At 49.2% G+C, this 27,997-nt stretch overlaps 2 protein-coding genes and 1 long non-coding RNA gene across 3 annotated transcripts in view; 2 read left to right on the top strand and 1 right to left on the bottom strand.

Annotated features, from left to right (window-relative positions):
• LOC148144460 (uncharacterized) overlaps nucleotides 1-27,997 on the bottom strand; it is a 587,526-nt gene that overhangs the window by 370,614 nt on the left and 188,915 nt on the right. The gene's annotated exons all lie outside the window — the stretch shown is intronic.
• LOC148144461 (uncharacterized) lies at nucleotides 10-27,997 on the top strand. The gene is made up of 4 exons (XM_087975727.1): nucleotides 10-248; nucleotides 500-871; nucleotides 9,808-10,084; nucleotides 27,950-27,997. The coding sequence occupies exons 1-4, from the start codon at nucleotides 10-12 to the stop codon at nucleotides 27,995-27,997; spliced, it is 936 nt and encodes a 311-aa protein (XP_087831853.1).
• LOC148144457 (uncharacterized) overlaps nucleotides 27,334-27,997 on the top strand; it is a 309,257-nt gene continuing 308,593 nt past the window's right edge. Inside the window, exon 1 of the mRNA XM_087974694.1 lies at nucleotides 27,334-27,457. The gene's annotated coding sequence lies outside the window, so the exon portion shown is untranslated. The remainder of the gene's footprint in view (nucleotides 27,458-27,997) is intronic.

The raw sequence follows: 27,997 nt of genomic DNA, 5'->3' as shown, positions 1-27,997 counted from the left end.
GCTTTGGCCATGGAGAAACCAGAGGAATCCCGCCCCATGGAGAAACCGTGGAAGTGTGGCGACTGTGGGAAAGGCTTCCGTTTCCCGTCTGCCCTGGAGACTCATCGGCGCAGTCACACCGGGGAGAGGCCATTCCCCTGCACCGACTGCGGGAAGGCCTTCAGACATTCCTCACACCTGCTGGCCCACCAGCAGGATCACACTGGGGAAAGGCCCTTCTGCTGCCCCAAGTGCGGGAAGGCCTTCGTGTTTTTCTCCGCACTGTTGGCCCACCAGCGTGTCCACACAGGGGAGAGGCCATTCAGCTGCCCTGACTGCGGGAAGGCCTTCAGGTATTCCTCCACCCTGCTGAGCCACCAGCGGGTCCACACAGGGGAGAGGCCATTCAGCTGCCCCAAGCGCGGGAAGGCCTTTACCCAGGCCACCACCCTGCTGAGCCACCAGCGTGTCCACACGGGGGAGAGCCCCTTCAGCGCCCCAAGTGCGGGAAGGCCTTCAGCAGTTCGTCCACCCTGCTGACCCACCAGCAGGTCCACACGGGGGAGAGGCCATTCACATGCTCTCAGTGCGGGAAAGGCTTCACCTGCTCCTCCAACCTGCGGAACCACCAGCGGGTCCACACAGGGGAGAGGCCCTTCAGCTGCCCCGAGTGCGGGAAGACCTTCAGCACATCCTCCACCCTGCTGAGGCACCAGCCGATCCACACAGGGGAGAGGCCATTCACCTGCTCTCAGTGCGGGAAAGGCTTCACCTACTCCTCCCACCTGCGGAAGCACCAGCGAGTTCACGTGCCAGCGATTGGACTATCAACCCGGTTCCGGGGACTCCTGGGTTTGAATCCCACCACGACAGATGGCAAAATTGGTATTTGGTCAGAAATGTGGAGTTCGGAATCTAACGATGAGACCATTTTAGGGAGAGGGTGGTGCAGGGGAGAAAGCCCCCATCTGATTCCCTCTCTCCCTTGTGAGAGAAGGGAACCGCCATTGTGGGAAAGGATTCACTCAGTCGTTCCAGCTGCATCCTTTACCCAGTCTGGCCTACACGTGACTCCAGACCCACAGCAGTGTGGTTGACTCTACACTGTCTCCCCCCCCCCCCCCCCCACTGGCAAATGAGCGGGGAGAAACTTACTTGGAGACAAGGTATGGGTTGAAATTGCTGAGTGAGGCAATACTTCCTCTGGGTTATGGCTGTACTAAGGATCCAATTACAAATGGACAACTTGGTGCTGGCCAATAGTCAAGACAGTGTGGTGGGTGGTGGGGAGGGGTGGAGAGGAGGGGAGGTGTGGTGTGGTGTGTGCACTTTGACCTTGAGCTGTTCAAAAAGCAACTACTTTTTCTCTGCCTTTTTGCTGGGGGATCTGAAGCTGTAACAAAGTTGGGTTGCAATAAAGGTTACCTGAACTTAACACCGGGCTCAGACTCTCATTGAAAGCTTTGAGCTCCAAGAGGTTTTTGTTTTAAAGCTGCTCATTTCTTTCCGCCTCCTGCACTAAGTTTAGAACATAGAACAATCCAGCGCAGAACAGGCCCTTCGGCCCTCGATGTTGCGCCGACCTGTGAACTATTCTCAGCTCGTCCCCCTACACTATCCCAAAATAAACCATGCGCTTATCTCAGGATTGTTTAAATCTCCCTAATGTGGCTGAGTTGACTACCTTAGCAGGTAGGGCATTCCACGCCCTTACCACTCTCTGCATAAAGAACCTGCCTCTGACATCTGTCTTTAGTCTATCACCCCTCAATTTGTAGTTATGCCCCCTCATACAAGCTGACGTCACCATCCTTGGAAAAAGTCTTTCACTGTCTACCATATCTAATCCTCTGATCATCTTGTATGTCCCTATCAAATCCCCCCTTAAGCCTTCTTCTTTCCAATGAGAAAAGACCCAAGTCTATTAGCCTTTCCTCATAAGACCTTCCCTCCAGACCAGGCAACATCCTGGTAAATCTCCTCTGCACCTTTTCCAATGCTTCCACATCCTTTCTGTAATGGGGCGACCAGAACTTTACACAATATTCCAAGGGTGGCTGCACCAGCGTTTTGTATGGTTGCAGCATGATATTGCAGTTCCGGAACTCAGGCCCTCTACCAATGAAACCTAACACACCGTATGCCTTCTTACCAGCACTATCCACCTCGGTTGCAACTTTCAGGGATTTATGCACATGGACTCCAAGATCCCTCTGCACATCCACACTACCAAGAATCTTTCCATTGACCAACTACTCTGCCATCCTGTTATTCTTCCCGAAGTGCATCACCTCACCTTTAGCTTCATTGAACTCCATTTGCCATCTCTCAGCCCAATTCTGCAGTTTATCCAAGTCCCCCTGCAACCTGTAACATTCTTCCAAACTGTCCAGTACTCCACCGACTTTAGTGTCGTCTGCAAATTTACTAATCCACCCACCTATGCCTGCGTCTAAGTCAGTTACAAAAATGACAAACAGCAGTGTTCTCAAAACATCCTTGTGGAACACCACTAGTAACCGGACTCCAGACTGAATATTTTCCATCAACCACCACTCGCTGCCTTCTTCCAGTTTCTAATCCAAGCTGCTAAATCACCCTCAATTCCATGCCTCTACATTTTCTCCATCAGCCTACCATGTGGAACTTTATCGAAGGCTTTACTGAAATCCAAGTATACCACGTCAACTGTCCTACCCTCATCTACATGCTTGGTCACCTTCTCAAAAAACTCAATGAGGTTTATGAGACACGACCTGCCCTTGATGAAACCATGTTGACTTATCTGAAATTAAATTGTTGCTTGCTAGATGATTATAAATCTTATCTCTTATAATCCTTTCCAAAATCTTTCCTACAATAGAAGTAAGGCTCACTGGTCTATAATTACCTAGGTCATCTCTGCTGCCCTTCTTGAATAAGGGCATAACATTTGCAATCCTCCAGTCCTCAGGTACTAAACCCATAGACAATGACGACTCAAATATCAATGCCAAAGGCTCTGCTATCTCCTCCCTAGCTTCCCAGAGAATCCTCGGATTAATCCATCCAGCCCAGGGGACTTGTCCACTTTCACTCCTTCTCGAATTACACCTGTGTGTAACTAACCTCGATCCTTTCTAGTCTAATATCTCGTACCTCATTCTTTTCTTGAGTGAACACTGATGAGAAATGTTCATTTAGCACCTCTCTGATCTCTACAGTCTCCACACTCAACTTCCCACTTCTGTCTTTGACTGGCCCTATTCCTACCCTCATCATCCTTTTATTCCTCACATAACTATAGAAAGCTTTAGGGTTCTCCTTTATTCTATTTGCTAAAGACTGCTCGTGTCTTCTCTTTGCTCTTCTTAACTCTCTTTCAATCCTTCCTCAGTGATCTGTAATTCTCCATCGCCTCATCTGTACCATCTTGCCTCATCGACACATAAGCCTCATGGAACAGCATCATATAACACACAACTTATATCAAAAGATCAGTGTCATGCAACTGATAGAATATATTGAACAAACTTAGATAATCTTCATCTCTTAGAATGGGTGCGGGCTTTGGTTCATTAATATGTAACAATTTTCTTGAGATGACTTAAGGTTTTATAAAAAAAAAGACATCTCCGCTCAGACAATGCATTAAAGGTGTGAAAGTTGAGTCTGTCAGTATTCCAATTTTGAATCAGACTGGTTCTGTTTCCAAAGTCGGAATTTGTAAAATATTAGATGCATTGACTGCCTGCAGATTGTGTGCTTTTTGAACAAAATTGAATGTATCTGCAAATATAATTCTGCCAATACAATTTCACCCCAAAGAGTAATGTGTGTGCGTGCATGAGAGAGTGAGTGTGCGCAGAAGTGTGTGTGTACATGCTTGGGAAAGTGAGAGTGTGATGGAGTATGAGCCTGCGAGTGTGAGAGAGTGTTGAGGGGTGTGTGCGTGTCTGTCTGAGAGAGTATGTGTTTGAGAGAGAGGCTTAATAAAAGTAAGGGGTTGCATTTTTGCTAAAACAAGGACTTGTACAGATTATGGTCGGACCATGAGTCGTGTTATAGAACAGACAGACATGGTGGGGGGTGTTCAGGTACATAGTTTCTTGGAAGTTGCATCACTTGGAAGTTGCTCGACGGGGTGGTTAAGGTGGCATTTCACAACATTGCTTTCATTGTTCACACCATTGAGTATAGGGGATGGGACATCATGTTGAGGTTGTACAGGATGTTGGTGAGGCCACTTTCAGGGTACTGAGTACAGTTCTGGTGGCCCTGTAATAGGAAGAATACTACTAGAGAGGGTTTAATAAAGATTTCCTAGGATGTTGTAAGGACTGGAGGGTTTGAGTTATAAGGAGAGGCTGGGACTTTATTCACTGCAGCACAGGAAGTTGGGGGTGACCTGATTGAGATTGATAAAATCATGAGGAGTGGAGGTAAGGTGAATAGCAAATGGCTCTTCCTTAGCGTAGGGGAACTCAAAACTAGGGGGCTTTTTTTTAATGTGAGGAGACAGATTTAAAAGGAACCGGAGGGGCAAAAGTTTGAAAGAGGGTGATTTGCATGTGGATATGGTAGATGCAGGGACAGTTACAACATTGAAACAGCATTCGGATGGGTAGATGAATAGAAAGGCTTAGAGGGAAATGGGCCAAATGCAGAGCTTTTCTAAGAAAAATGTCAGTCTGACTCAACATTGGGACACAGACAGAATTCACACCTATTGTCTCTACTTATAAATCGGGCAACGTCTCTTCGAAATGTAGATTCATTTAGATATAACTGCGTCACTTTACATATTAAGATATCCCTTTGAATGTGCCCACACCGCTTTGAAATGTAATCTTGTCCATTTAAACCTCTTTATTTGCAAAAGTAGCCCGTTAAAATGTCCACGTCCCTTTTAAAATGCAGATTGTCCACTTTAGATATGACACCGTTCCGTTAGATGTCAGAATATCTGTTTAAATTGAGCCGTGAGCTTTCCCAATGTAGACAGGGCTCCTGGAAACGTGGCAGTGTCCCCCCTGCAGCTGCAGAGCGAGACAGGAGAGTTTGTTTTTGTGAATGAGCAGTTGTAGCGGGAGGTGGCTGTTGCTTGGTGACGGTGAGGCTCCCCCGGACCCGCCCATCCCCCCGTGCAGACGTCACGCGGGGGCGAAGGCGGTTGGGAGGAGAAGTCGCTCGAGCGGGGAAGCGGCGGGAGGGCGGCCGTTAGGAAAATGGCGCCGTGCGGCCCGGGGCAGACACCCGTCACTGGGCACCGCCGCCTTCCTGGTGCAGCTGCTGTGTCACGGCCACACCGGCCGGCTGTACAGCAGGCAGGAGCCGGTGAGCATTCTGGAGGCGGATGGGGTTAAGGGCCTGCTTGGGAACTCGTCGGCCGCCTGGGTGGTGGAGTTCTACTGGTCGTGGGGCGGCCCCTGTGTCAACTATGGGGCCACCTGGAAGGTACTGGGCCCGGGAGGTGAAAGGTGAGGCAGGTTGTGGGGGGACGGGGACGGAGGGGAAGGAATGTGGGGCCTGTCCTGTCCTGTCATAGTGACATTTTACACTCACTTTCCATCTGCTTTTACTGGCGCTTGTGCTCTTTCCCCCTCACTGTTTGTTTTAATCCTTGTGCTGTTTCCCCCTCACTGTTTGTTTTAATCCTTGTGCTGTTTCCCCCCACTGATGGTTTAATCCTTGTGCTGTTTCCCCCTCACTGTTTGTTTATTCCTTGTGCTGTTTCCCCCTCACTGTTTGTTTATTCCTTGTGCTGTTTCCCCCTCACTGTTTGTTTATTCCTTGTGCTGTTTGCCCCTCACTGTTTGTTTTAATCCTTGTGCTGTTTCCCCCTCACTGTTTGTTTAATCCTTGTGCTGTTTCTCCCTCACTGTTTGTTTTAATCCTTGTGCTGTTTCCCCCTCACTGTTTGTTTTAATCCTTGTGCTGTTTACCCCCTCACTGTTTGTTTTAATCCTTGTGCTGTTTACCCCCTCACTGTTTGTTTTAATCCTTGTGCTGTTTACCCCCTCACTGTTTGTTTTAATCCTTGTGCTGTTTACCCCCTCACTGTTTGTTTTAATCCTTGTGCTGTTTACCCCCTCACTGTTTGTTTTAATCCTGGTGCTGTTTCCCCCTCACTGATGGTTTATTCCTTGTGCTGTTTCCCCCTCACTGTGTGTTTAATCCTTGTGCTGTTTCTCCCTCACTGTGTGTTTTAATCCTTGTGCTGTTTCTCCCTCACTGTTTGTTTTAATCCTTGTGCTGTTTCCCCCTCACTGTTTGTTTTAATCCTTGTGCTGTTTCCCCCTCACTGTTTGTTTTAATCCTTGTGCTGTTTCTCCCTCACTGTTTGTTTTAATCCTTGTGCTGTTTCTCCCTCACTGTTTGTTTTAATCCTTGTGCTGTTTCCCCCTCACTGGTTTATTCCTTGTGCTGTTTCTCCCTCACTGTTTGTTTAATCCTTGTGCTGTTTCTCCCTCACTGTTTGTTTTAATCCTTGTGCTGTTTCCCCCTCACTGGTTTATTCCTTGTGCTGTTTCTCCCTCACTGTTTGTTTTAATCCTTGTGCTGTTTCCCCCTCACTGTTTGTTTTAATCCTTGTGCTGTTTCCCCCTCACTGTTTGTTTTAATCCTTGTGCTGTTTCCCCCTCACTGTTTGTTTTAATCCTTGTGCTGTTTCCCCCTCACTGTTTGTTTTAATCCTTGTGCTGTTTCCCCCTCACTGTTTGTTTTAATCCTTGTGCTGTTTCTCCCTCACTGTTTGTTTAATCCTTGTGCTGTTTCCCCCTCACTGGTTTATTCCTTGTGCTGTTTCTCCCTCACTGTTTGTTTTAATCCTTGTGCTGTTTTCCCCCTCACTGTTTGTTTTAATCCTTGTGCTGTTTCCCCCTCACTGTTTGTTTGTTTTAATCCTTGTGCTGTTTCTCCCTCACTGTTTGTTTTAATCCTTGTGCTGTTTACCCTTTGCTGTTACTTGTGCAATTGCTGAGGGTAGTGTGTAAATACTAGTGAAGGAGATTATGCACCAGCATGTATATGTTCCTCAGTCATTGAAGGGGCAGGACCTGTTGAGAATGGTTAGTAAAGCATGTGGTGCACTAAGCCTTGTTAACATGGATATAGTTTGTTATTTGGAGAAGTAGACTTTATTATTTAGAGTCACAGATGTACAGCATGGAAACAGACCCATTCGGTCCAACCTGTCCATGCCAACCAGATATCCTAAATTAATCTAGTCCCATTTGCCAGCACTTTGCTCATATCCCTCTAATCCCTTCCTATTCATATACCCATCTAGATGTGTTTTAAATGCTGTAATTATACCGGCTTCCACTACTTCCTCCGGCAGTTCATTCCATACATGCACCACCCTGTGCATGGAAAAGTTGCCCCTCAGATACCTTTAATATCTTTCTGCTCTCACCCTAAACCTAAACCTATGCCCTCTAGTTGTGAACCTTACCCCTACACTGACGAAAAGACATTTAAAAAAAAAGTTGAGCAGCCAGAGAAAATGCAATAGCTATAAGAGCCACATGGGGAAAAAGAACTGTGGCTCTACCCTTTAGTTCTCCTCTTGGCATTTGAACACTTAAAATCTGTCAATAACACCAGCATCGCCACAGCATATTGTGTCTGTTCCGCGCACCTGCTCGCTGGTGTCACCCAACACCTTGTCCATGCTCCTCGTTGTCGGCAGAAAAGGTGACATCGCTTATCTCTGTTCCTAAAGGTCTTCCTTTTATTTTTAAAGCTGTGTCCTCTGGACCTAGTCTCTCCTACCAATGGAAACATCTTCCCAATGTCATTGCATTGTGGGGATGAAGCCCTACCCTGTCTGCTGGTGTGAGAGACTAGGCCTCACGTTTAGAGGGAGGAGCTTTCAGACAGATGAGGAGGAAGTGCTTTTCCCAGAGGGTTGTGAATCTATGCAATAGTCTAGATTAGAGTGGTGCTGGAAAAGCACAGCAAGTCAGGCAGCATCCGAGGAGCAGGAAAATCGATGTTTTGGCCAAAATGCCTTTGTATGTGAGTTTGTGTATAAGACTGTGCATCAGTGAGTGTGTATTTGCATGTGTGCATGCTTGATAAAGTGTGATTGTGATGGAGAATGAGCCTGCGAGAGGGTGAGTGTGTTGACAGGGTGGTGTATGTATATGTCTGAGAGAGAGCGTGTGTATGAGAGAGGTATGGATATAAGTGAGGGGTTGCATTTTACTAAAATAAAGGAGGGCAAGACTTGTACAGGTAATGTTAGGGCCTGGGCCGTGTTGTAGAACAGAGACCCGGGGGTGTTCGGGCTCATTGTTCTTGAAAGTTCCATCATTGGTAGACGGGGGTGAAGAAGGTGTTCCGCACACTTGCCTTCATTGTTCACATAGGTAAAACCTATCTCTTGCAAAAATGCCATCCCTTATTCCCAATTCCTCCGCCGTATCTGCTCCCAGGAGGACCAGTTCCACCACAGAACACACCAGATGGCCTCCTCCTTTAGAGACCGCAATTTCCCTTCCCACGTGGTTAAAGATGCCCTCCAACGCATCTCGTCCACATCCCGCGCCTCCGCCCCCACCCCTCCAACCGTAACAAGGACAGAACGCCCCTGGTGCTCACCTTCCACCCTACCAACCTTTGCATAAACCAAATCATCCGCCGACATTTCCGCCACCTCCAAAAAGACCCCACCACCAGGGATATATTTCCCTCCCCACCCCTTTCGGCCTTCCGCAAAGATCGTTCCCTCCGTGACTACCTGGTCAGGTCCACGTGCCCCCTACAACCCACCCTCCTATCCTGGCACCTTCTGCCACCGCAGGAACTGCAAAACCTGTGCCCACACCACCTCCCTCACCTCCATTCAAGGCCCTAAAGGAGCCTTCCACATCCATCAAAGTTTTACCTGCACATCCCCTAATATCATTTATTGTATCCGTTGCTCCCGATGCAGTCTCCTCTACATTAGGGAGACTGGACGCCTCCTAGCAGAGTGCTTTAGGGAACATCTCCGGGACACCCGCACCAATCAACCTCACCGCCCCGTGGCACAACATTTCAACTCCCCCTCCCACTCTGCCGAGGACATGGAGGTCCTGGGCCTCTTTCACTGCCGCTCCCTCACCACCAGACGCCTGGAGGAAGAATGCCTCATCTTCTGCCTCGGAACACTTCAACCCCAGGGCATCAATGTGGACTTCAACAGTTTCCTCATTTCCCCTTCCCCCACCTCACCCGAGTTCCAAACTTTCAGCTCAGCACTGTCTCCATGACTTGTCCTACCTGCCTATCTTCTTTTCCACCTATCCACTCCACCCTGTCCCCGACCTATCAGCTTCATCCCCTCCCCCACTCACCTATTGTACTCTATGCTACTTTCTCCCCACCCTCCTCTAGCTTATCTCTCCATGCTTCAGGCTCTCTGCCTTTATTCCTGATGAAGAGCTTTTGCCCAAAACGTTGATTTTACTGCTCCTCGGATGCTGGCTGAACTGCTGTGCTCTTCCAGCACCACTAATCCAGAATTCATTGTTCACATGCTGAGTACAGGAGTTGGGACATTATGTTGGAGATGCACACAAAAAGTACTTCACTCAGAGGGTGATAGATGTCTGGAATGCATTGCCAACAGAAGTAGAGGCTGGGACGGTAGATTCATTTAAGGTGTACCTGGGCGGGGGAGATCCAAGATAGCGGTGACCCAGCAAGTCTGAGTCTGTCGTGCTCTGTCCAAGACTCAGGCAAAGTGGGCTGCCTGCCTCCACCACACCTGCCAAATCATTTAAATAGCTTTTATTTAAATACAGCTAGTTATTTTGCACCAAACTTGAGCAATTTAGTGCCCCATTAAAATTACTAAAGGAAAGAATGCCCGCAGCTCGCAGCACATAGGAACCCCACCCCAGCTGCAGAGGAGGCGTCCGCAGCTGCCCCCGGCGACTTAACTATGGTAGCGAGCCTTGTTGCAGTGATTTCTAAGCTTGAAGAGAAGATCGCCACCTTCATAGAGTCCAGGAGCAGGTGGGAGTCCCTCTCGGTCACGCTGCAGAAGCACAACCGAGATATTGAAAGAATCGAACATCGAGTCGGAGGGGCGGAGCTAAAGGTCGCGACCTCTGAGGCTGCTGCAGAATCAGCCGTGGGTCGGGTCTGGACTCTCGAACAGCGAATCCAGGCCTTGGAAGATCACATCAACAACCTCAAAAATAGAGGTCGTCGAGAAAATATTTGTTTGCTGGGCCTTCCCGAACGGGAAGAGGAAGGCCAGTTTACGACATTTCTGGAGCAGTGGCTTCCACAATTATTGAATCTGGAGGCTGGATCAGGCCAGGTCAGGGTAGAATGGGCCCACCGGGTTGCAATACACAGGCCCGGCTTGGACCAGCGCCCCCACCCGGTCCTGTTCCGGCTGCAGTGCTTTTTGGAGAAGCCGATGCTCCTGGAAGCTTCCAGAAATCTTGGGAAAGATCCCCAAGCCATGATTTACAAAGGATCCAAGATTATGCTATTTCAGGACTTTCCCCCAGCTCTGGTCCAAAAGATGAGGGCGTTTAAGGGATTTAAACATTCAGTGCTACCCAGCAGCGCTACGTTTTAGCCACGAAGGGTCCGTGTATAACTTTGGATTGCCGGAGAAGGCCAAGGAATGTTTGGACTCTCTTAGATAAATTGTAAGAGTTCACTCGTGTGGTGAATGATGTTGTTCTGCCCTCCCCCTTCTCTGGTTCACCTTATTTTTTCTCTTTTATTACTTTATTGCTTAATATTATCTCCAGGGAGGGGGGGGGGGGCTTATTTGTTCTCCACTCTGCGATTTTCTCCTTTTTTTTGTAAATATATATAGGCTGGGTGGTCTAGTAGATTTAGGTGAGGAGGGGTCTCTGCTTTGTCTTATTCTTTCTCTTAAAACGGGGTTATTTCCCCCTGTTATTTTGTATTACCATAATTAATTATCTGCTGAGACTGTAATTTTATAGTTTTATATGTTTATACATGGTATTAACATCACCAAATATATGTAGGTGTTGATGTGGGTGGGGAGGGGGAGGAGGGTAGGGTACTCATTGTTAACTTTAGCTTGGTCATACACTTGAATTTTCTTCACTTTATTATGGAGTGCCTGGGTCGAGGGTGGGGCACTGGTCAGGAGAGGATATGATGGGTTTTCGGAAAGGAAGTGATTCCCCCGGAAACGTGGGGAAAAATCTCTGTTTAAACATGTTATGTTTTTTTTATTTAGAAATCGTTTTTTATTATATTAGTGTGAGTGTTATAAAGAATCTCTATTTTTGTGAATTTTCTATGGTCCATGCTCAGGGTGTTTTGGATGGGGTTTCTCCTCCCGGGGGTCTCTGACTTGCCTGGACGATTATGGTGTGTCATTCGCTTAAATGGTGCACCTGGAATGTCAAGGGGAGTAATTCTCCAATCAAAAGGAAGAAAATATTACCAAACCTCAAAAAAGAAAGGGTTGATATAGCTCTTCTACAGGAGACCCATTTATTGGATAAAGAACACTTGAAATTACAACAGGGTGGATTTGATCAGGCCTTCTTTTCTTCCTTCAGCTCAAAATGTAGGGGAGTAGTCATTCTTATTTGGAAGAATCTCCCTTTCGAAATCCTAAGTCAGATAAAAGATGAATCTGGACGATAAATACTAATTAAAGCCCTTATAAATGGAGATGAATATGGGATTTTAAACCAGTTTTGTCCCCCGGCACATCCTTTCAAATTTATAACGGAAGCCTTCTCCAAACTGATGGTTCTTGGTGCTTGTCATACAATTATAGGGGGAGACTTGAATTGAATTATGGAGCCGGAAATAGACAGGATACCCAAGAGTACTGCGGGTGGATGCCCCAGATCTAGACAATTGGCGGATTTGAATCAAGAATTAGGATTAATAGATGTGTGGAGGTGCATCCACCCGCATGGCAGAGATTTCTCTTTTTACTCTAATCCACATAAATGTCACACTAGAATTGACATGTTTTTTGCCCCTCGAGTTTTTTTAAATTCCATATCATCCTGTAAAATAGGTGATATGATAATTTCTGATCACGCTGCTGTGTACATGGAAATCAAGGCTAGGAACAATGAGGCATCCCCCTGACATTGGCGTATGGATTATAGTAAATTTGCAAAATATTTTTCTCAAGAATTTAAAGCTTTCTTGGAAATTAATTCAGGTACGGCTAGTAACCCGTCAATGATGTGGGAGACTATTGAAGCTTATGCGCGAGGTCTGATCATTTCATACTCGGTGACCCAGAAAAAATTAAAGGGAGAACAACAGCATCTACTTGCTGCTCGCTTAAAAGCAGCTGAAACAGCATATGCTGACAGACCTTCTATTGCCAAATTACAAAGGGTTATGACCCTTAGGACAGCTCTGAATACTGACTTCACCCAAACGGCAAAGAGGGAAATATTATTTGCAAAACAAAGATTATATGAATTTAGCGATAAACCTGGTAGATGCTTAGCATTTCTTGCAAGGAAAAAAAAGGGCCCCTCAAGGTATCACGGCTATCAGGGAAGTGCTGGTACTCTGACTCACATCATAAAGGGATCAACACAATCTTCAGAAAGTTTTATTCTGATCGCAGGATTGTGAAGATAGAGCCAGGAGGATGCAGTCCTTTTTTAAAAGCCTGGCCTTTCCGGACTTAATCCTGGAACAGGTATCGGTCCTGAATGCTCCCCCAACAACGCAGGAAATACTTGACACAATCAGGCAACTTCAGAGCAGTGAGGCACCTGGCCCAGAGGGTATTCAGGTTGAATTTTACAAAGAGTTCACAGGAGTATTAGCTGGCCCACTTATGGACATGTATAACTACTCATATAAGTCAGGGCTGCCTCCTGCCTTTACTAAAAAAGGTGAATATCTCCCTTTTTTTCAAAAAAGGAAAGGATCCAGAAGATTGTGCATCATACAGACCAATATCCTTGCTAACTGTAGATTTTAAAATTCTCTCTAAAACATTAGCATTGAGGCTAGAGAGGGCCAGAAAAGAGGAGCAGACTGGGTTTATTAAGGGCCGTAGATCATCTAATAATATTAGAAGGGTCTTGAATGTGAATCAAGTCTGTCATCAGGAAAAAATACCAGGAATAGTAGTCTCATTGGATGGGGAGAAGGCATTCGATAGGGTTGAATGGTCATACCTGTTCTATACATTGGAAAGGTTTGGCATTGGAAATGTATTTGCCAAATGGGTCTCAACACTGTATAATGATCCCAAAACAGTTGTGATCACCAATGGATTAGGCTCAGGTAGCTTCAGTGTGGGTAGGGGCTGCTGTCCGGGATGTCCTCTCTCTCCGTTGCTATTCACGCTAATAATTGAACCACTGGCGGAAGCGATACGGGCTGACTCTAATATAACGGCCCCGAGGGTTGGTACAGGTAAACATAAAATTACCCTATATGCAAATGATCTCCTTTTTCTTAGTAATCCTCTGATGTCCGAGCCCCCCTCCATCCAAGTTATTAATGCATTTACAGGTACAAAATTGATTTTTCAAAATCAGAGGCATGCCTCACTAGTATGTCCCACTTATTGGACCGATCCCACTTCCCCTTTCGGTGGTCTCTTGGGCATTTTTATTACCCCAGTATTTGGCCAGCTATCCAAGGCCAATTTTGTGCATCTATTGGAAAAGGTAAGACAGGACCTTTAACGTTGGGGAGACCTTCCAATTTCCTGGCTAGGTAGAATAGCCCTAATTAAAATGAATGTCTTGCTCCGTCTCTTATACCCTACGAGAATGCTTCCGGTGATGCTGCCGAAGCCGGCACTCCGCAAATTGTATGGTTGGCTGGGTTCTTTCATCTGGAATCCTAGACGGCCCCTCATTAAGTTAAGGAAGCTACAACTTCCACAGGCAAGGGGGAGGGCTGGATTTTTCAGACTTTAGGAAGTCTCAGTTAAGCTACATAGCTGATTGATTGCGGGTCAGACATGACCCAATCTGGATGGACATCGAGGCTTCACAAGTACAGTGCCCTCTTATTAACCTCTTATTTTTAGATCAGATGAAAATCATTACGAGCCACTGTAGAAACCCTACAATACTCAACACAATTAAAGCTTGGAATATAATGCGGCAAAATGAGGGTAATTCACAAAAAACATCCCCCTATACTCCTATAGTGGGGGCATGGGGTTTTCAACCGGGGCTTACAGATGCCACATTCAAATCCTGGAGATCCAGCAGTATCTCCTGTTTAGGGGATCTGTTTGAGAAGGGGGTCCTGATGTCTTTTGAACAGATGCATCAGGAATTTGGATTACCTAACGGAGACCTCTTTCGATACTTCTACATTCGAGACTACATACAGAAGATGACTGCGTTATTAGATGTTCTTTATAAATCAGATAGAGAACGTAGATTGTTGTGGCCAATGGGTGTACCCTCGGTCAGCACTCTTTATCATTTATTACGTGATGATGTGTCGGAAGACATGGACCATCTGCTTAGAACATGGGATCAGGATTTGGGGCTGGAAATTTCTACAGAAATGTGGAATGACATCTGGGAAAATGCCAAAAAATATCTCCGTTTGTAACAGAACCCAGGCCATTCAGTTAATGATACTTCATAGGGCCCATATGGCCCCGGAACGATTGGCAAAATTTAGGAGCATCTGCAATGCGTCCCAAATGTAAAATAGAGGTGGGCATTCTTACACACCGCTTATCGACGTGCCATAAGATCCTCAAATACTGGACCGAAGTAGTTAACGCCCTGACAGAAATCTTGGGAACGGAAATTACAGTAGATCCAGTATCTCCTCTTCTGGGTTTCTCAAGCTTACCTTCTGTGGATGTGCACGGGAGGAAATTATTTTCCATTCTCTCCTTCTATGAAAGGAAAAATATCTTGGTACACTGGGTGGCTGAGGGCTCTCTAGGACTTCCAAATTGGCACAGATTAATCATGGAATGTATTCCCCTTGACTTCCTTACAAATATGGTGCACCAAAAAACTGAATTATTGTATAAAATGTGGCAGCCCTTTTTGAATTACATAGATACAGATATTTCGGCATTCTTTCAAGGGCTTTCATTTAGTTGAGGTAACAGTTCTGGCTGGTCCCTTGGGAGAGGAATCCCGCATGAATACGGGTTTTATTACAACTTATGTTAACTCATTACGAGCATGTATTTCACTACTTCATTACCATGTTATCCTTTTTTCTTTTGACTAATGTAAGATATTTGATCATACACTCTGGTTAGTTATAGGTTAGATTCGTAGTTAGTTGAGTTTTGTCTTTTTCTTTTTTATATCTCTTTTTGTTTCACAAGTTTTGGCTATTTATTTAAGATTTAATTGTATATTAGTGTTCGTACTTGTGCTTTTCTTACTTGTAAACTGGTAAAAACATGTTAAATTTTCAATAAAAATATATTTTTTTTAAAAGTGCATCTGTACAGATGCATGAGTAGGGGGAGAGCAGAGGGATACAGATGCAGGAATTGTGCAATAGATTCAGACAGGGGATTTGGATCGGCTTAGGAAGGGCTGAAGGGCCTGTTCCTGGGTTGTAAATTTTCTTTGTTCTATGTTGAGGTTGTACAGGATGTTGGTGAGGCCATTTTGTTTAGAGTACTGAGTACAGTTCTGGTCACCCTGTAATAGGAAGAATATTATTAGAGATGGTTCGGTAAAGATTTACTTTGACGTTGCCAGGAATGGAGGGTTTGAGTTACAGGGAGAGGCTGGGATTTCTTCATTGGAATGGAGGAGGTTGAGGGATGACCTTACTGAGATTTAAAAAATCATGAGGGGTGAGTGTAAGAATAGCGAGGAACATGCGCGGTTATGTAGAGTCAGGGGTGGGGAAGTGAAACAAAATTGTGGCTCTCCCCTTTTTTCCTCCTTTTGGCATTTGGCCAGTTGAATCTGTCCGGAAGGGGCCTAGTCCTCCTGCCAATCAGAACCCCAGCCATTGTCTGAATGCGGTAGTTCGACCATAAGCTTCTGAAGTTGCTGTTGCTCCTCTCTCTCTGAATGAAGATTGAGCTTCAGTCCAGACTGCAACTTCCTTTCTCTGTTTAACATCTGGGAGTACCGCACTCTCTTTTCTCGCCCTCTTTCCCATTTCTTTTCTCATCCTTGGGTTCAGCTGTTGGTTTGTAGGAGCTGAGGGAAAAAGAAAGTCAATTGAGGTGAAGGGACAGACTCTGGAAAATGTTGGTCTAGATCTGTGCCTGTTAATGTTTGACAGGCTTTGTTTCCTGAGCATGACACATTTACTTGTCTGGCAAAAAAGGATGGCCTCTTAATCCATGTTGGGGAAGGAAGTGGATTATGCTGTGGGTGACTTGCTCATAGTAGTCCAATAAGTATTGGATAAGTAATCATGACACACAAACCTTGAGTTATTGACTGTTTATTTGGAACTCACGGGGAGAGCCAAGTCGACCTAATAGTCTCAAGTCACTCCGACGAGAAACAGTTGTGTGATTCTATAGGTTACAATCATTTAACAATTAGCAAACTGTTAATTGCAGGAAATTGAGCAAACTGAGACACTTTACCCAGTCAGGTAGTGTCTGGACAGTGTTGGTTAGTAGCTGATGTGTACAATAGGTCCTTGCAAAGAGAAAGATATTCCCATGCAAGGAAAGAATTTGTTTATCAGGTAGCAGTACAGCTGCAAGGCAGACTGTCTCTGTTGAGTCTGGGAATTAAGGGTAGCTGGGACAATGGATAGATCAGCCCTGATCTTAATGAATGGCAGAGCAGGCTGGATTGGTCAAATGGCCTACTCCTTCTATTACTATGAACCTGTAACCCTGCATTTCCAATGGCTAACCCACCTAACCTGCACATCCCTGGACACTGTGGCCAATTTAGCATGGCCAATCCAAATCATGGCCGGTGAGTAATGTAGTGATGTGGAAAATGAACATCAGAGAACAATAGAAAGGGACAAGGAGAGTAAATATACCAGCAATCAAAACTGGATACTAATGTCACAAAAACTGAAACGATACATGGTGAGTCTGAACGTGTGCTGCATTGTAACAAAAGTGAATGAATTAACTGCACACATTGAAGTGAATAATTATGGTCTGAGACTCCTCACAGAGACATGGCTTCAGGATGGCAAGGATTGGATCCTGAATATTGAGGTGTAGTCAGATGGGAAGCGAGGTAAAGGCAGAGGGTTGGCACTGCTCATCAAAGCACTGATCACACGGTAGTCTGGTGTCAGCTCGGGTTTCAGGGCCTGATTTCTCTGTCCTCTGATCTCCCTGTTCCCACAGAGTAAGATGTCGGTCTGTTCTCAGCTTTGCTGGACTTCTGCAGAAGCTTTTACGCCTCTTTTACAGCTTCCAGAACAAGAAAACATTCAGTCAATCGAAAGCCACACCACAATCTACCAGAAATAGGGCTCACCCAGGATTCTGATAGGGTCCTACTTGAGGAATTCTCTCTCCCTTCAATGTAACTATTAGTATTGTTGGGGCAAAGTAACTCGTGTGTCAAATCGTTTAAAGCAAAGTAGTCAGGAGAGGAGACCTTGAGCAATTAACTAACTTTATTCATTGCCATTGGGGAATACCTCTTAGTTTAAAACAAAGTCCGACGTATTCCAATAAAATACAGAATGTTACAAGTTTTATGGTAAAACACAAGCCCCACTCTCCATTAATTATGCAACTGAGAGGCAGTCGTAAGGTTCACATACATTGTCGAGACCTACATTTCTTAATGTCTACAAAACTGAATGTTATCTTATACTGCAGGTTCAGCTCAGCTCGAATTACCGATAAGGGACAGAGAGAACCAATCCATCATTCTATGAAGCAGCACAGTCTCATGGCCTGAGGAGCAGAGACAGCCTGCAGTTGCAAGGTCAGTCTATCAAAACAGAATTCCTTAGCCAGGGCTCAGACAGCATTATGTTAACAGGCTACATTTTACTGCAAACATTGCTTTGTGACAAAATGGCTTCCATGCAGTTTTGTCAATTTTGATCAAATTCTCCCACAATCCCTCCTTTTTATTAAAAAGAAGAGATTGTGGGTGTCAGCAAAAAGGGGGATTATACCCAGAGCCAGGGGTATTGTCAGGGGTTGGTGCTTGGAGATCGGACTGATAGTCCTCGGGTTCAGTAAGGACAGGGGCAGAAGGCTCCAGGGATTGGGAATCATCATCAGGAATGGGAAATCTCGGCATCTGGGAGATCGCTGGAGAGGAGGGCCACAACAGTGAACTGAGCAGAGCACAGGATTGTCTGCGGGGTGACTTTGGTATCCAGTTCCAAAGGCAGGGGAAAAGAAAGCTGCAAGTTGCTCAAACTCCATAAGGGCTCGCTTGGTACGAGTTCAGGATGGATGGGGATATGGGCACATACCTAGCAGCTAGAGTGGTTGACCTAAAAAAAAAGCATTATAAAAAAGTATTAAACTGTAATTCCTGTTTACTAGAGGTTATCAGGCCCAATCAAACATAGTTAGTGAAAGAAAGATAAGGAATAGTGCAGTGAAAGTCAGAATGATCAGGCTGAGCCATTCACGAATGAAGGCTGAAGATGTGTCTCTGACGGGGTCTTCTGGTGTTCCTCCAGGAGGTGGCGCTCGTTTGCATTGTGTTGTGTGTGTCCATGCGGCCTCCCCTTGACCCTGACTGCTGACCGGGTAACCCAGCAGGACGAGGAACGGGCCTTTCCATCTCAGCTCCAATATGTCCCGGTCCGAATGCTGAGGGTTGCCGTACCCGTGAATGTAAACTCTGAAGAGTTTTGGTTAACTGATGCAAATATTTACCACTTTTCCAACATTAGAGTGCCAGCTGTTTCAGTCATTGGGATGGTTTGATTCATCTACTAATACATCTACTCTTATTAGACAATATTTATAACAATGTACGTGAGGTAATTATATGAAAGCAAGTTGTAGATAGGGAAAAAGGCTGACCAGGCAAGGAGGTGGTTAACAAACACACTCTCTCTGCCTGCCTGCGGCTCTCTGTCTATTATTTTTCTGTCTCTCTCTGCCTGCCTGCGCCTCTCTCTGCCTGCCTGCGCCTCTCTCTGCCTGCCTGCGCCTCTCTCTGCCTGCCTGCGCCTCTCTCTGCCTGCCTGCGCCTCTCTCTGCCTGCCTGCGCCTCTCTCTGCCTGCCTGCGCCTCTCTCTGCCTGCCTGCGCCTCTCTCTGCCTGCCTGCCCCTCGCTCTCTCTCTCTGCCTGCCTGCGCCCCTCGCTCTCTCTCTCTGCCTGCCTGCGCCCCTCGCTCTCTCTCTCTGCCTGCCTGCGCCCCTCGCTCTCTCTCTCTGCCTGCCTGCGCCCCTCGCTCTCTCTCTCTGCCTGCCTGCGCCTCTCTCTCTCTGCCTGCCTCCGCCTCTCTCTCTCTCTGCCTGCCTCCGCCTCTCTCTCTCTCTGCCTGCCTCCGCCTCTCTCTCTCTCTCTGCCTGCCTGCGCCTCTCTCTACCTGCCTGCGCCTCTCTCTACCTGCCTGCGCCTCTCTCTACCTGCCTGCGCCTCTCTCTACCTGCCTGCGCCTCTCTCTACCTGCCTGCGCCTCTCTCTACCTGCCTGCGCCTCTCTCTACCTGCCTGCGCCTCTCTCTACCTGCCTGCGCCTCTCTCTACCTGCCTGCGCCTCTCTCTACCTGCCTGCGCCTCTCTCTACCTGCCTGCGCCTCTCTCTACCTGCCTGCGCCTCTCTCTACCTGCCTGCGCCTCTCTCTACCTGCCTGCGCCTCTCTCTACCTGCCTGCGCCTCTCTCTACCTGCCTGCGCCTCTCTCTACCTGCCTGCGCCTCTCTCTACCTGCCTGCGCCTCTCTCTACCTGCCTGCGCCTCTCTCTACCTGCCTGCGCCTCTCTCTACCTGCCTGCGCCTCTCTCTACCTGCCTGCGCCTCTCTCTACCTGCCTGCGCCTCTCTCTACCTGCCTGCGCCTCTCTCTACCTGCCTGCGCCTCTCTCTACCTGCCTGCGCCTCTCTCTACCTGCCTGCGCCTCTCTCTACCTGCCTGCGCCTCTCTCTACCTGCCTGCGCCTCTCTCTACCTGCCTGCGCCTCTCTCTACCTGCCTGCGCCTCTCTCTACCTGCCTGCGCCTCTCTCTACCTGCCTGCGCCTCTCTCTACCTGCCTGCGCCTCTCTCTACCTGCCTGCGCCTCTCTCTACCTGCCTGCGCCTCTCTCTACCTGCCTGCGCCTCTCTCTGCCTGCCTGCGCCTCTCTCTGCCTGCCTGCGCCTCTCTCTCTGCCTGCCTGCGCCCCTCTCTCTCTCTCTGCCTGCCTGCGCCCCTCTCTCTCTCTCTGCCTGCCTGCGCCCCTCTCTCTCTCTCTGCCTGCCTGCGCCCCTCTCTCTCTCTCTGCCTGCCTGCGCCCCTCTCTCTCTCTCTGCCTGCCTGCGCCCCTCTCTCTCTCTCTGCCTGCCTGCGCCCCTCTCTCTCTCTCTGCCTGCCTGCGCCCCTCTCTCTCTCTCTGCCTGCCTGCGCCCCTCTCTCTCTCTCTGCCTGCCTGCGCCCCTCTCTCTCTCTCTGCCTGCCTGCGCCCCTCTCTCTCTCTCTGCCTGCCTGCGCCCCTCTCTCTCTCTCTGCCTGCCTGCGCCCCTCTCTCTCTCTCTGCCTGCCTGCGCCCCTCTCTCTCTCTCTGCCTGCCTGCGCCCCTCTCTCTCTCTCTGCCTGCCTGCGCCCCTCTCTCTCTCTCTGCCTGCCTGCGCCCCTCTCTCTCTCTCTGCCTGCCTGCGCCCCTGTCTCTCTCTCTGCCTGCCTGCGCCCCTGTCTCTCTCTCTGCCTGCCTGCGCCCCTGTCTCTCTCTCTGCCTGCCTGCGCCCCTCTCTCTCTCTCTGCCTGCCTGCGCCCCCCTCTCTCTCTCTCTGCCTGCCTGTGCCCCTCTCTCTCTCTCTGCCTGCCTGCGCCCCCCCTCTCTCTCTCTCTGCCTGCCTGCGCCCCTCTCTCTCTCTCTGCCTGCCTGCGCCCCTCTCTCTCTCTCTGCCTGCCTGCGCCCCTCTCTCTCTCTCTGCCTGCCTGCGCCCCTCTCTCTCTCTCTCTCTGCCTGCCTGCGCCCCTCTCTCTCTCTCTCTCTGCCTGCCTGCGCCCCTCTCTCTCTCTCTGCCTGCCTGCGCCCCTCTCTCTCTCTCTGCCTGCCTGCGCCCCTCTCTCTCTCTCTGCCTGCCTGCGCCCCTCTCTCTCTCTCTGCCTGCCTGCGCCCCTCTCTCTCTCTCTGCCTGCCTGCGCCCCCCTCTCTCTCTCTGCCTGCCTGCGCCCCTCTCTCTCTCTCTGCCTGCCTGCGCCCCTCTCTCTCTCTCTGCCTGCCTGCGCCCCTCTCTCTCTCTCTGCCTGCCTGCGCCCCTCTCTCTCTCTCTGCCTGCCTGCGCCCCTCTCTCTCTCTCTCTGCCTGCCTGCGCCCCTCTCTCTCTCTCTGCCTGCCTGCGCCCCTCTCTCTCTCTCTCTGCCTGCCTGCGCCCCTCTCTCTCTCTCTCTCTGCCTGCCTGCGCCCCTCTCTCTCTCTCTGCCTGCCTGCGCCCCTCTCTCTCTCTCTCTGCCTGCCTGCGCCCCTCTCTCTCTCTCTCTGCCTGCCTGCGCCCCTCTCTCTCTCTCTCTGCCTGCCTGCGCCCCTCTCTCTCTCTCTCTCTGCCTGCCTGCGCCCCTCTCTCTCTCTCTGCCTGCCTGCGCCCCTCTCTCTCTCTCTGCCTGCCTGCGCCCCTCTCTCTCTCTCTGCCTGCCTGCGCCCCTCTCTCTCTCTCTGCCTGCCTGCGCCCCTCTCTCTCTCTCTGCCTGCCTGCGCCCCCCTCTCTCTCTCTGCCTGCCTGCGCCCCTCTCTCTCTCTCTGCCTGCCTGCGCCCCTCTCTCTCTCTCTGCCTGCCTGCGCCCCTCTCTCTCTCTCTGCCTGCCTGCGCCCCTCTCTCTCTCTCTGCCTGCCTGCGCCCCTCTCTCTCTCTCTCTGCCTGCCTGCGCCCCTCTCTCTCTCTCTGCCTGCCTGCGCCCCTCTCTCTCTCTCTCTGCCTGCCTGCGCCCCTCTCTCTCTCTCTCTCTGCCTGCCTGCGCCCCTCTCTCTCTCTCTGCCTGCCTGCGCCCCTCTCTCTCTCTCTCTGCCTGCCTGCGCCCCTCTCTCTCTCTCTCTGCCTGCCTGCGCCCCTCTCTCTCTCTCTCTGCCTGCCTGCGCCCCTCTCTCTCTCTCTGCCTGCCTGCGCCCCTCTCTCTCTCTCTTTGCCTGCCTGCGCCCCTCTCTCTCTCTCTCTCTGCCTGCCTGCGCCCCTCTCTCTCTCTCTGCCTGCCTGCGCCCCTCTCTCTCTCTCTCTCTGCCTGCCTGCGCCCCTCTCTCTCTCTCTCTCTGCCTGCCTGCGCCCCTCTCTCTCTCTCTCTGCCTGCCTGCGCCCCTCTCTCTCTCTCTCTCTGCCTGCCTGCGCCCCTCTCTCTCTCTCTCTCCCTGCCTGCGCCCCTCTCTCTCTCTCTCTCTGCCTGCCTGCGCCCCTCTCTCTCTCTCTCTCTGCCTGCCTGCGCCCCTCTCTCTCTCTCTCTGCCTGCCTGCGCCCCTCTCTCTCTCTCTCTGCCTGCCTGCGCCCCTCTCTCTCTCTCTCTGCCTGCCTGCGCCCCTCTCTCTCTCTCTCTGCCTGCCTGCGCCCCTCTCTCTCTCTCTCTCTGCCTGCCTGCGCCCCTCTCTCTCTCTCTCTGCCTGCCTGCGCCCCTCTCTCTCTCTCTGCCTGCCTGCGCCCCTCTCTCTCTCTCTGCCTGCCTGCCTGCGCCCCTCTCTCTCTCTCTCTGCCTGCCTGCGCCCCTCTCTCTCTCTCTGCCTGCCTGCGCCCCTCTCTCTCTCTCTCTGCCTGCCTGCGCCCCTCTCTCTCTCTCTCTCTCTGCCTGCCTGCGCCCCTCTCTCTCTCTCTCTCTGCCTGCCTGCGCCCTTCTCTCTCTCTCTCTGCCTGCCTGCGCCCCTCTCTCTCTCTCTCTGCCTGCCTGCGCCCCTCTCTCTCTCTCTCTCTGCCTGCCTGCGCCCCTCTCTCTCTCTCTCTCTGCCTGCCTGCGCCCCTCTCTCTCTCTCTGCCTGCCTGCCTGCGCCCCTCTCTCTCTCTCTGCCTGCCTGCCTGCGCCCCTCTCTCTCTCTCTCTCTGCCTGCCTACGCCCCTCTCTCTCTCTCTCTCTCTGCCTGCCTGCGCCCCTCTCTCTCTCTCTCTCTGCCTGCCTGCGCCCTTCTCTCTCTCTCTCTGCCTGCCTGCGCCCCTCTCTCTCTCTCTCTGCCTGCCTGCGCCCCTCTCTCTCTCTCTCTCTGCCTGCCTGCGCCCCTCTCTCTCTCTCTCTCTGCCTGCCTGCGCCCCTCTCTCTCTCTCTGCCTGCCTGCCTGCGCCCCTCTCTCTCTCTCTGCCTGCCTGCCTGCGCCCCTCTCTCTCTCTCTCTCTGCCTGCCTGCGCCCCCCTCTCTCTCTCTCTCTGCCTGCCTGCGCCTCCCTCTGCCTGCACCCCTCTCTCTCTCTCTGCCTGCCTGCGCCCCTCTCTCTCTCTCTCTGCCTGCCTGCGCCTCCCTCTCTCTCTCTCTCTGCCTGCCTGCGCCTCCCTCTCTCTCTCTGCCTGCCTGCGCCTCCCTCTGCCTGCGCTTCTCTCTCTCTCTCTGCCCGCCTATGCGCACCTCTCTCTCTCTGCCTGCGCCCTTCTCTCTCTGCCTAGCTGTGTCCCTCTCTCTCTCTGCCCGCCTATGCCCCCCTCTGCCTGCGCTCCTCTCTCTCTCTGCCTGTCTGCGCGTCTCTCTCTCTGGAACACTCTTCAGCTTTCTACATGTCTCAGTTAATAGTTGCCCAATGTGTCCTGTATGCCAAATTCATTCAAGTCTGGACATCCTGAAGCGAGCAATTATACTTCAGATTTCTACTCGCCAATTAAAACTAACATTGGGCACTCAAACAGATCGGGGGCACCTTGAAGCATGCCACGGACCTCAGTGTGGGTCCTGGGCTTATCAAATAGGGTTTCACCTCTCGTAACCCTGGGGTAAGCAAATTCATTATTACTAACTTTGTAAAGCACAAGTGCTCTCAGCAACATAACGTCAGGACACTAGGACCCTGTTGAGTTCTCTCACTAGTATCTTGTGGCTGAGTAGGGAGAATTGTGTCATCATTTCTAACAGCATTTTTGTCCCTGGCCAGCTTTCCCCTTTATTTTGGACACAACAAAAGCAGCAACCACCCTCTATATTTCATCTCTCAAACGATATCGGCCGGTGACCTGGCAGGACCCGGGTATCTCCTGCCTGACCCGCCAACTGTGGGGGATGGAAATAAAGCCCCATGTCAGGAAAGAATTTGTTTATCAGGAAGCAGCACAGCTGCAAGGCCAACCGTCTCTGCTGAGCCTGGGAAACACAAGCTTTAGCAAGCAGGCTCTAAGCTGAGATTCAAAATGGTTTCCAGGCTTTAATATGTGACCAAATGGCTGACCCAAATCTAACAATTCTCCCACATCATCGCAGGGAATAAAACAAGAAAAATGAAACAAAATTAGAAATAAGTAGGGGATCGTGCTTAATGTTTGTTCATTACGAAGTAAACAAGAAATAGCAGTCTCCCAGGATTCGTATGGTGCCCTACTTGAGAAATTCTGTCCAACAAGTTTAATTGGAAGCAGTAGCTTTCGGAGTGCAGCTCCTTCATCAGGGGATTGTGGAATATAAAATTGTAAGACACAGAATTTATAGCAACAGTTTATAGTGTGATGTAACTGAAACTATATATTGAAAAATACGTGGATTGTTTGTTAAGTCTCTCATCTGTTCGAATGACCATGATAGTTTCAGTTCTTTCAAATGTAAATCACAAAACCTTTTAAAATAGTTAAATCCTCAAGTGAACTTTACCAATTGGTGTCGTGTCAGTCCAGATAATGTATTGAAGGTGTGAGCTCCCCTGTGTGAGACTGTCTGTGGCACAATGGTTAAACTGATTTACAGAATCTTACATGGAGTCATGCAGTTTTTGAGCAAAGTAAAACATAATTCTGCAAGTACGAATTCACCCAACAAATTTGTGCGTGCGTGTGTGTGTGTATGTGGGGGGGGGGGGGAATGTATATTTGCAGATACATTCTATGTGCATTTTTTTAAGGAAAAATCTGCAGGCAGTCAATACATGTAATAGTTTGTAAATTCGACTTTGGAAACAGAACCAGTCCGACTCAAGATTGGGATACAGACAGACTCTGACCTCACACCTTTAATGCATTGTCTGAGCTGAGATGTGAGCTTTTGCTATAAAACCTTGTTATCTCGAGAAGGTGACAACAAGAAGTTCTGGGGTTTACATTGTAATGATATCTGCAACCTATTTGAAAAGGTGGAAGACTTAACAATCCAGGTTTGTTCAATATACCATTTCAGTGGCAGGACACTGGAATGTTTTGCTCTAAATTGTGTCTTAGGATCTTATCCTCCACAACCACCTGATGAAGAGGCAGCACTCAAAGTTACTGCTTCCAAAGAAGCCTGTTGGACTACAACCTGGAGTTGTGTGATTCTAGAATCTGGTTTCTAGTATCTGCAGTCCTTGTTTTTACCGAGTTGATTTTAACCTTACAGTGAATCCTCTTGCAAAGATGCCTGCCTTGAAGAAGTTTTCCTCCTCTCTCTACAAGAATCTCAAGGAATCCCTCTCCCACTGCAACTTCCAGGTCATTTCCTCTGCCCTGAAGCTCTTCAACCATGTCCTGAAACAGACTGGCTACCACAGCCACATTTGCTTCCTCAGTGCCTGTCTCCGTAACCAACTCATCCTACACAGATTCCGGACCACCTTTAAACCAGCAGAGTTCGGATCCGAACAGGCCACTCCATCCTCCTGTCTGACCTATCACCTTCATCCCCACCCCTATTCATCCATTGTACTCTTTGCTACCTTCCCCCACCCTCCTCCCTGACCTATCCCCTCCATCCCCACTCCCATTCACCTATTGTACTCTACGCTACTTTCTCCCCACCCCCACCCTCCTCTCATTTATCTCTCCACCCTGCAGGCTCTATTCCTGATGAAGGACGTTTTCCTGAAACATCGATTTTCCTGCTCCTCGGATGCTGCCTGAACTGCTGTGCTTTTCCAGTACCACTCTAATCAAAAGTGGATTGGCCATGTTGAATTACCCATAGTGCCCAGGGATGTGCATGTTAGGGTGGATTGGCCATGCTAAATTACCCATAGTGCTGTGAGAAACGAACCCCACTTAATCAATAATTTTCAGTCCGAGTCAAAGAGTTCTGAAGCAGCACATTTATTCAAACATCTTGCAAGATGGGTGGCTGTATGAAGAGAGACATACCCGACAGTAAAATACAGAGTGTTTTATACTTTTCTGAGGGCTCTCTCGACACCCCTACACTGAGCAATAAACCTACTATGAGTGTCTATTACATTCTATCCCTTTATTTGGTGATTACTTGCGCCCGTTATTCCTTCATTTGGTAATTCCCTGCACCCAAGCCTAAGCCTATCATACTTATTAATTACCTCGCTTGTTTTTCTTTAAATCTGCCTTATTTGGCTGTCCTTGTTCGTTACAGCCTTCCTGTTACTTTGTCCAGTTCCTCTTATCTTATCTAAATGTCTGACTTCTGAGATCATCCTTTACTATCTTGATAGTTTGTAGGTCCGCTTTTTGGACTATGAGCTTATTGCGAAATGCCCCTGCTGCCCTTTTTTTTGTGGTCAGCTACAAGTAATTTCCTTGCTTAAAACTATTTCTTAAAAGACCCTTTATATTCTTTAAAATCAACGTACACCTGACAATTTATCTCTCTCAACCCCAACCCCAACCCCGCGCCCCTCTCATTTATCTCACCACCCTGCAGGCACTCTGCCTCTATTCCTGATGAAGGGCTTTTGTGCGAAACGTCAATTTTCCTGCTCCTCGTATGCTGCCTGAACTGCTGTGCTTTTCCAGTACCACTCTAATCTAAAGTGGATTGGCCATGCTGAAATACCCATAGTGCCTAGGGATGTGCAGGTTAGGGTGAATTGGCCATGCTATATTATCCATAGTGCCTAGGGATGTGGAGGTTAGGGTGAATTGGCTGTGCTAAACTACCCATAAGCGCCCGGGGATGTGCAGGTTAGGGTGGATTGGCCGTGCTAAATTAGGCATAATGTGCAGGTAAGGTGCATGATTCAGGGTTAAATGTAGGGGAGTGGGTGTGGGTGGGTGACCCTTGGGAGGTTCGGTGAGGCCGAGTGGCCTGCTTCCACACTGTGGGGATTCTCTGAAGGGAGGGGTTATTTTGGAAAGTGTTTTCTCGTCCTCGTCTGCTGCAGGCGTGGCGTATGCGCGGTGCGGCGGCCCGCTGTTGGCTATGCCCCGCCCCTTCAGCTGTCACTTTTCCTCGCCCCGCCCCTAGTTTCTTTGTGACGTCACAACGCGGAAGTGGCCCTGTCAGTTTCAAAGTGAATCTCCCGCCCTCCTGACGACTCTTCATCCTGGGAGGGAGACAGAGATGGGAGGAGGGGAAATTGGTCACTTGTAGCAACGAGAGTGAATGCAGGGAGGGAGCAGACTCCGCAAACTCAGGTATGTGTCTTAGTTAGCCAGGTGAGGAGGGACTGAAGGATAGAGATTGGGAAGTGGGAGGGCTGGATATCTTTTCTGTTTTTATTTTTAAAATGCACCCGATTCCCACCAATAACTGCAACAGGTACAAGTACAGCACATGCAATATTCCTCATTGCAGCTTCAAGCCGGTTTTGCATCCTCTGTTCTTCCTCCACTTTGGCTCCAGCACATTCAGCTTCTTTCCCTCATCCACATTCCTCCCACCCCCCCCGCCCTGATATTCCAAGCTGACCCGCAAAAGATCGGTTTGTCCCTCCATTCTTTCCCGGTGGCGCCCATTACTCTTGTCTATTTCTTGCCTTATTCGGCCTTGTGCGTGAACAAAGTGTTAGCCTATATCCTCTTTCACTGCCAGCTGCTTCCTTGTTTCCGAAAGCAACATTTCCTCCCATTTTTCGCCGACACTGAGCCTTCTGACCTCCTTGATTGTGTTTTTTTTTGTTTTTGCAGAAGCAGGAAACAGATGGTTATAACTTTGTACGAGCATATCTAGCTTAA

This window comes from Chiloscyllium plagiosum, unplaced genomic scaffold, assembly GCF_037043375.1.
Source record: "Chiloscyllium plagiosum isolate Xiang-an unplaced genomic scaffold, Cpla_swu_hap1 HiC_scaffold_27, whole genome shotgun sequence".
In the NCBI taxonomy this organism is placed as follows: Eukaryota; Metazoa; Chordata; class Chondrichthyes; order Orectolobiformes; family Hemiscylliidae; genus Chiloscyllium; species Chiloscyllium plagiosum.
The sequence above is the reverse complement of the archived record's forward strand: the minus strand, read 5'-3'. Positions and strand labels throughout refer to the sequence as shown.

What these genes read in the sequence shown, in the direction of transcription:
- LOC148144461 (XM_087975727.1), top strand. Translation starts at nt 10, where the DNA reads ATGGAGAAACCAGAGGAATCCCGCCCCATGGAGAAACCGTGGAAGTGT. An exon ending in AAGTGCGGGAAGGCCTTCGT is followed by an intron (nt 249 to 499) that starts GTTTTTCTCCGC and finishes GAAGGCCTTCAG; the next exon opens with CAGTTCGTCCACCCTGCTGA. An exon ending in AGGCTGCTGCAGAATCAGCC is followed by an intron (nt 10,085 to 27,949) that starts GTGGGTCGGGTC and finishes TTGTTTTTGCAG; the next exon opens with AAGCAGGAAACAGATGGTTA.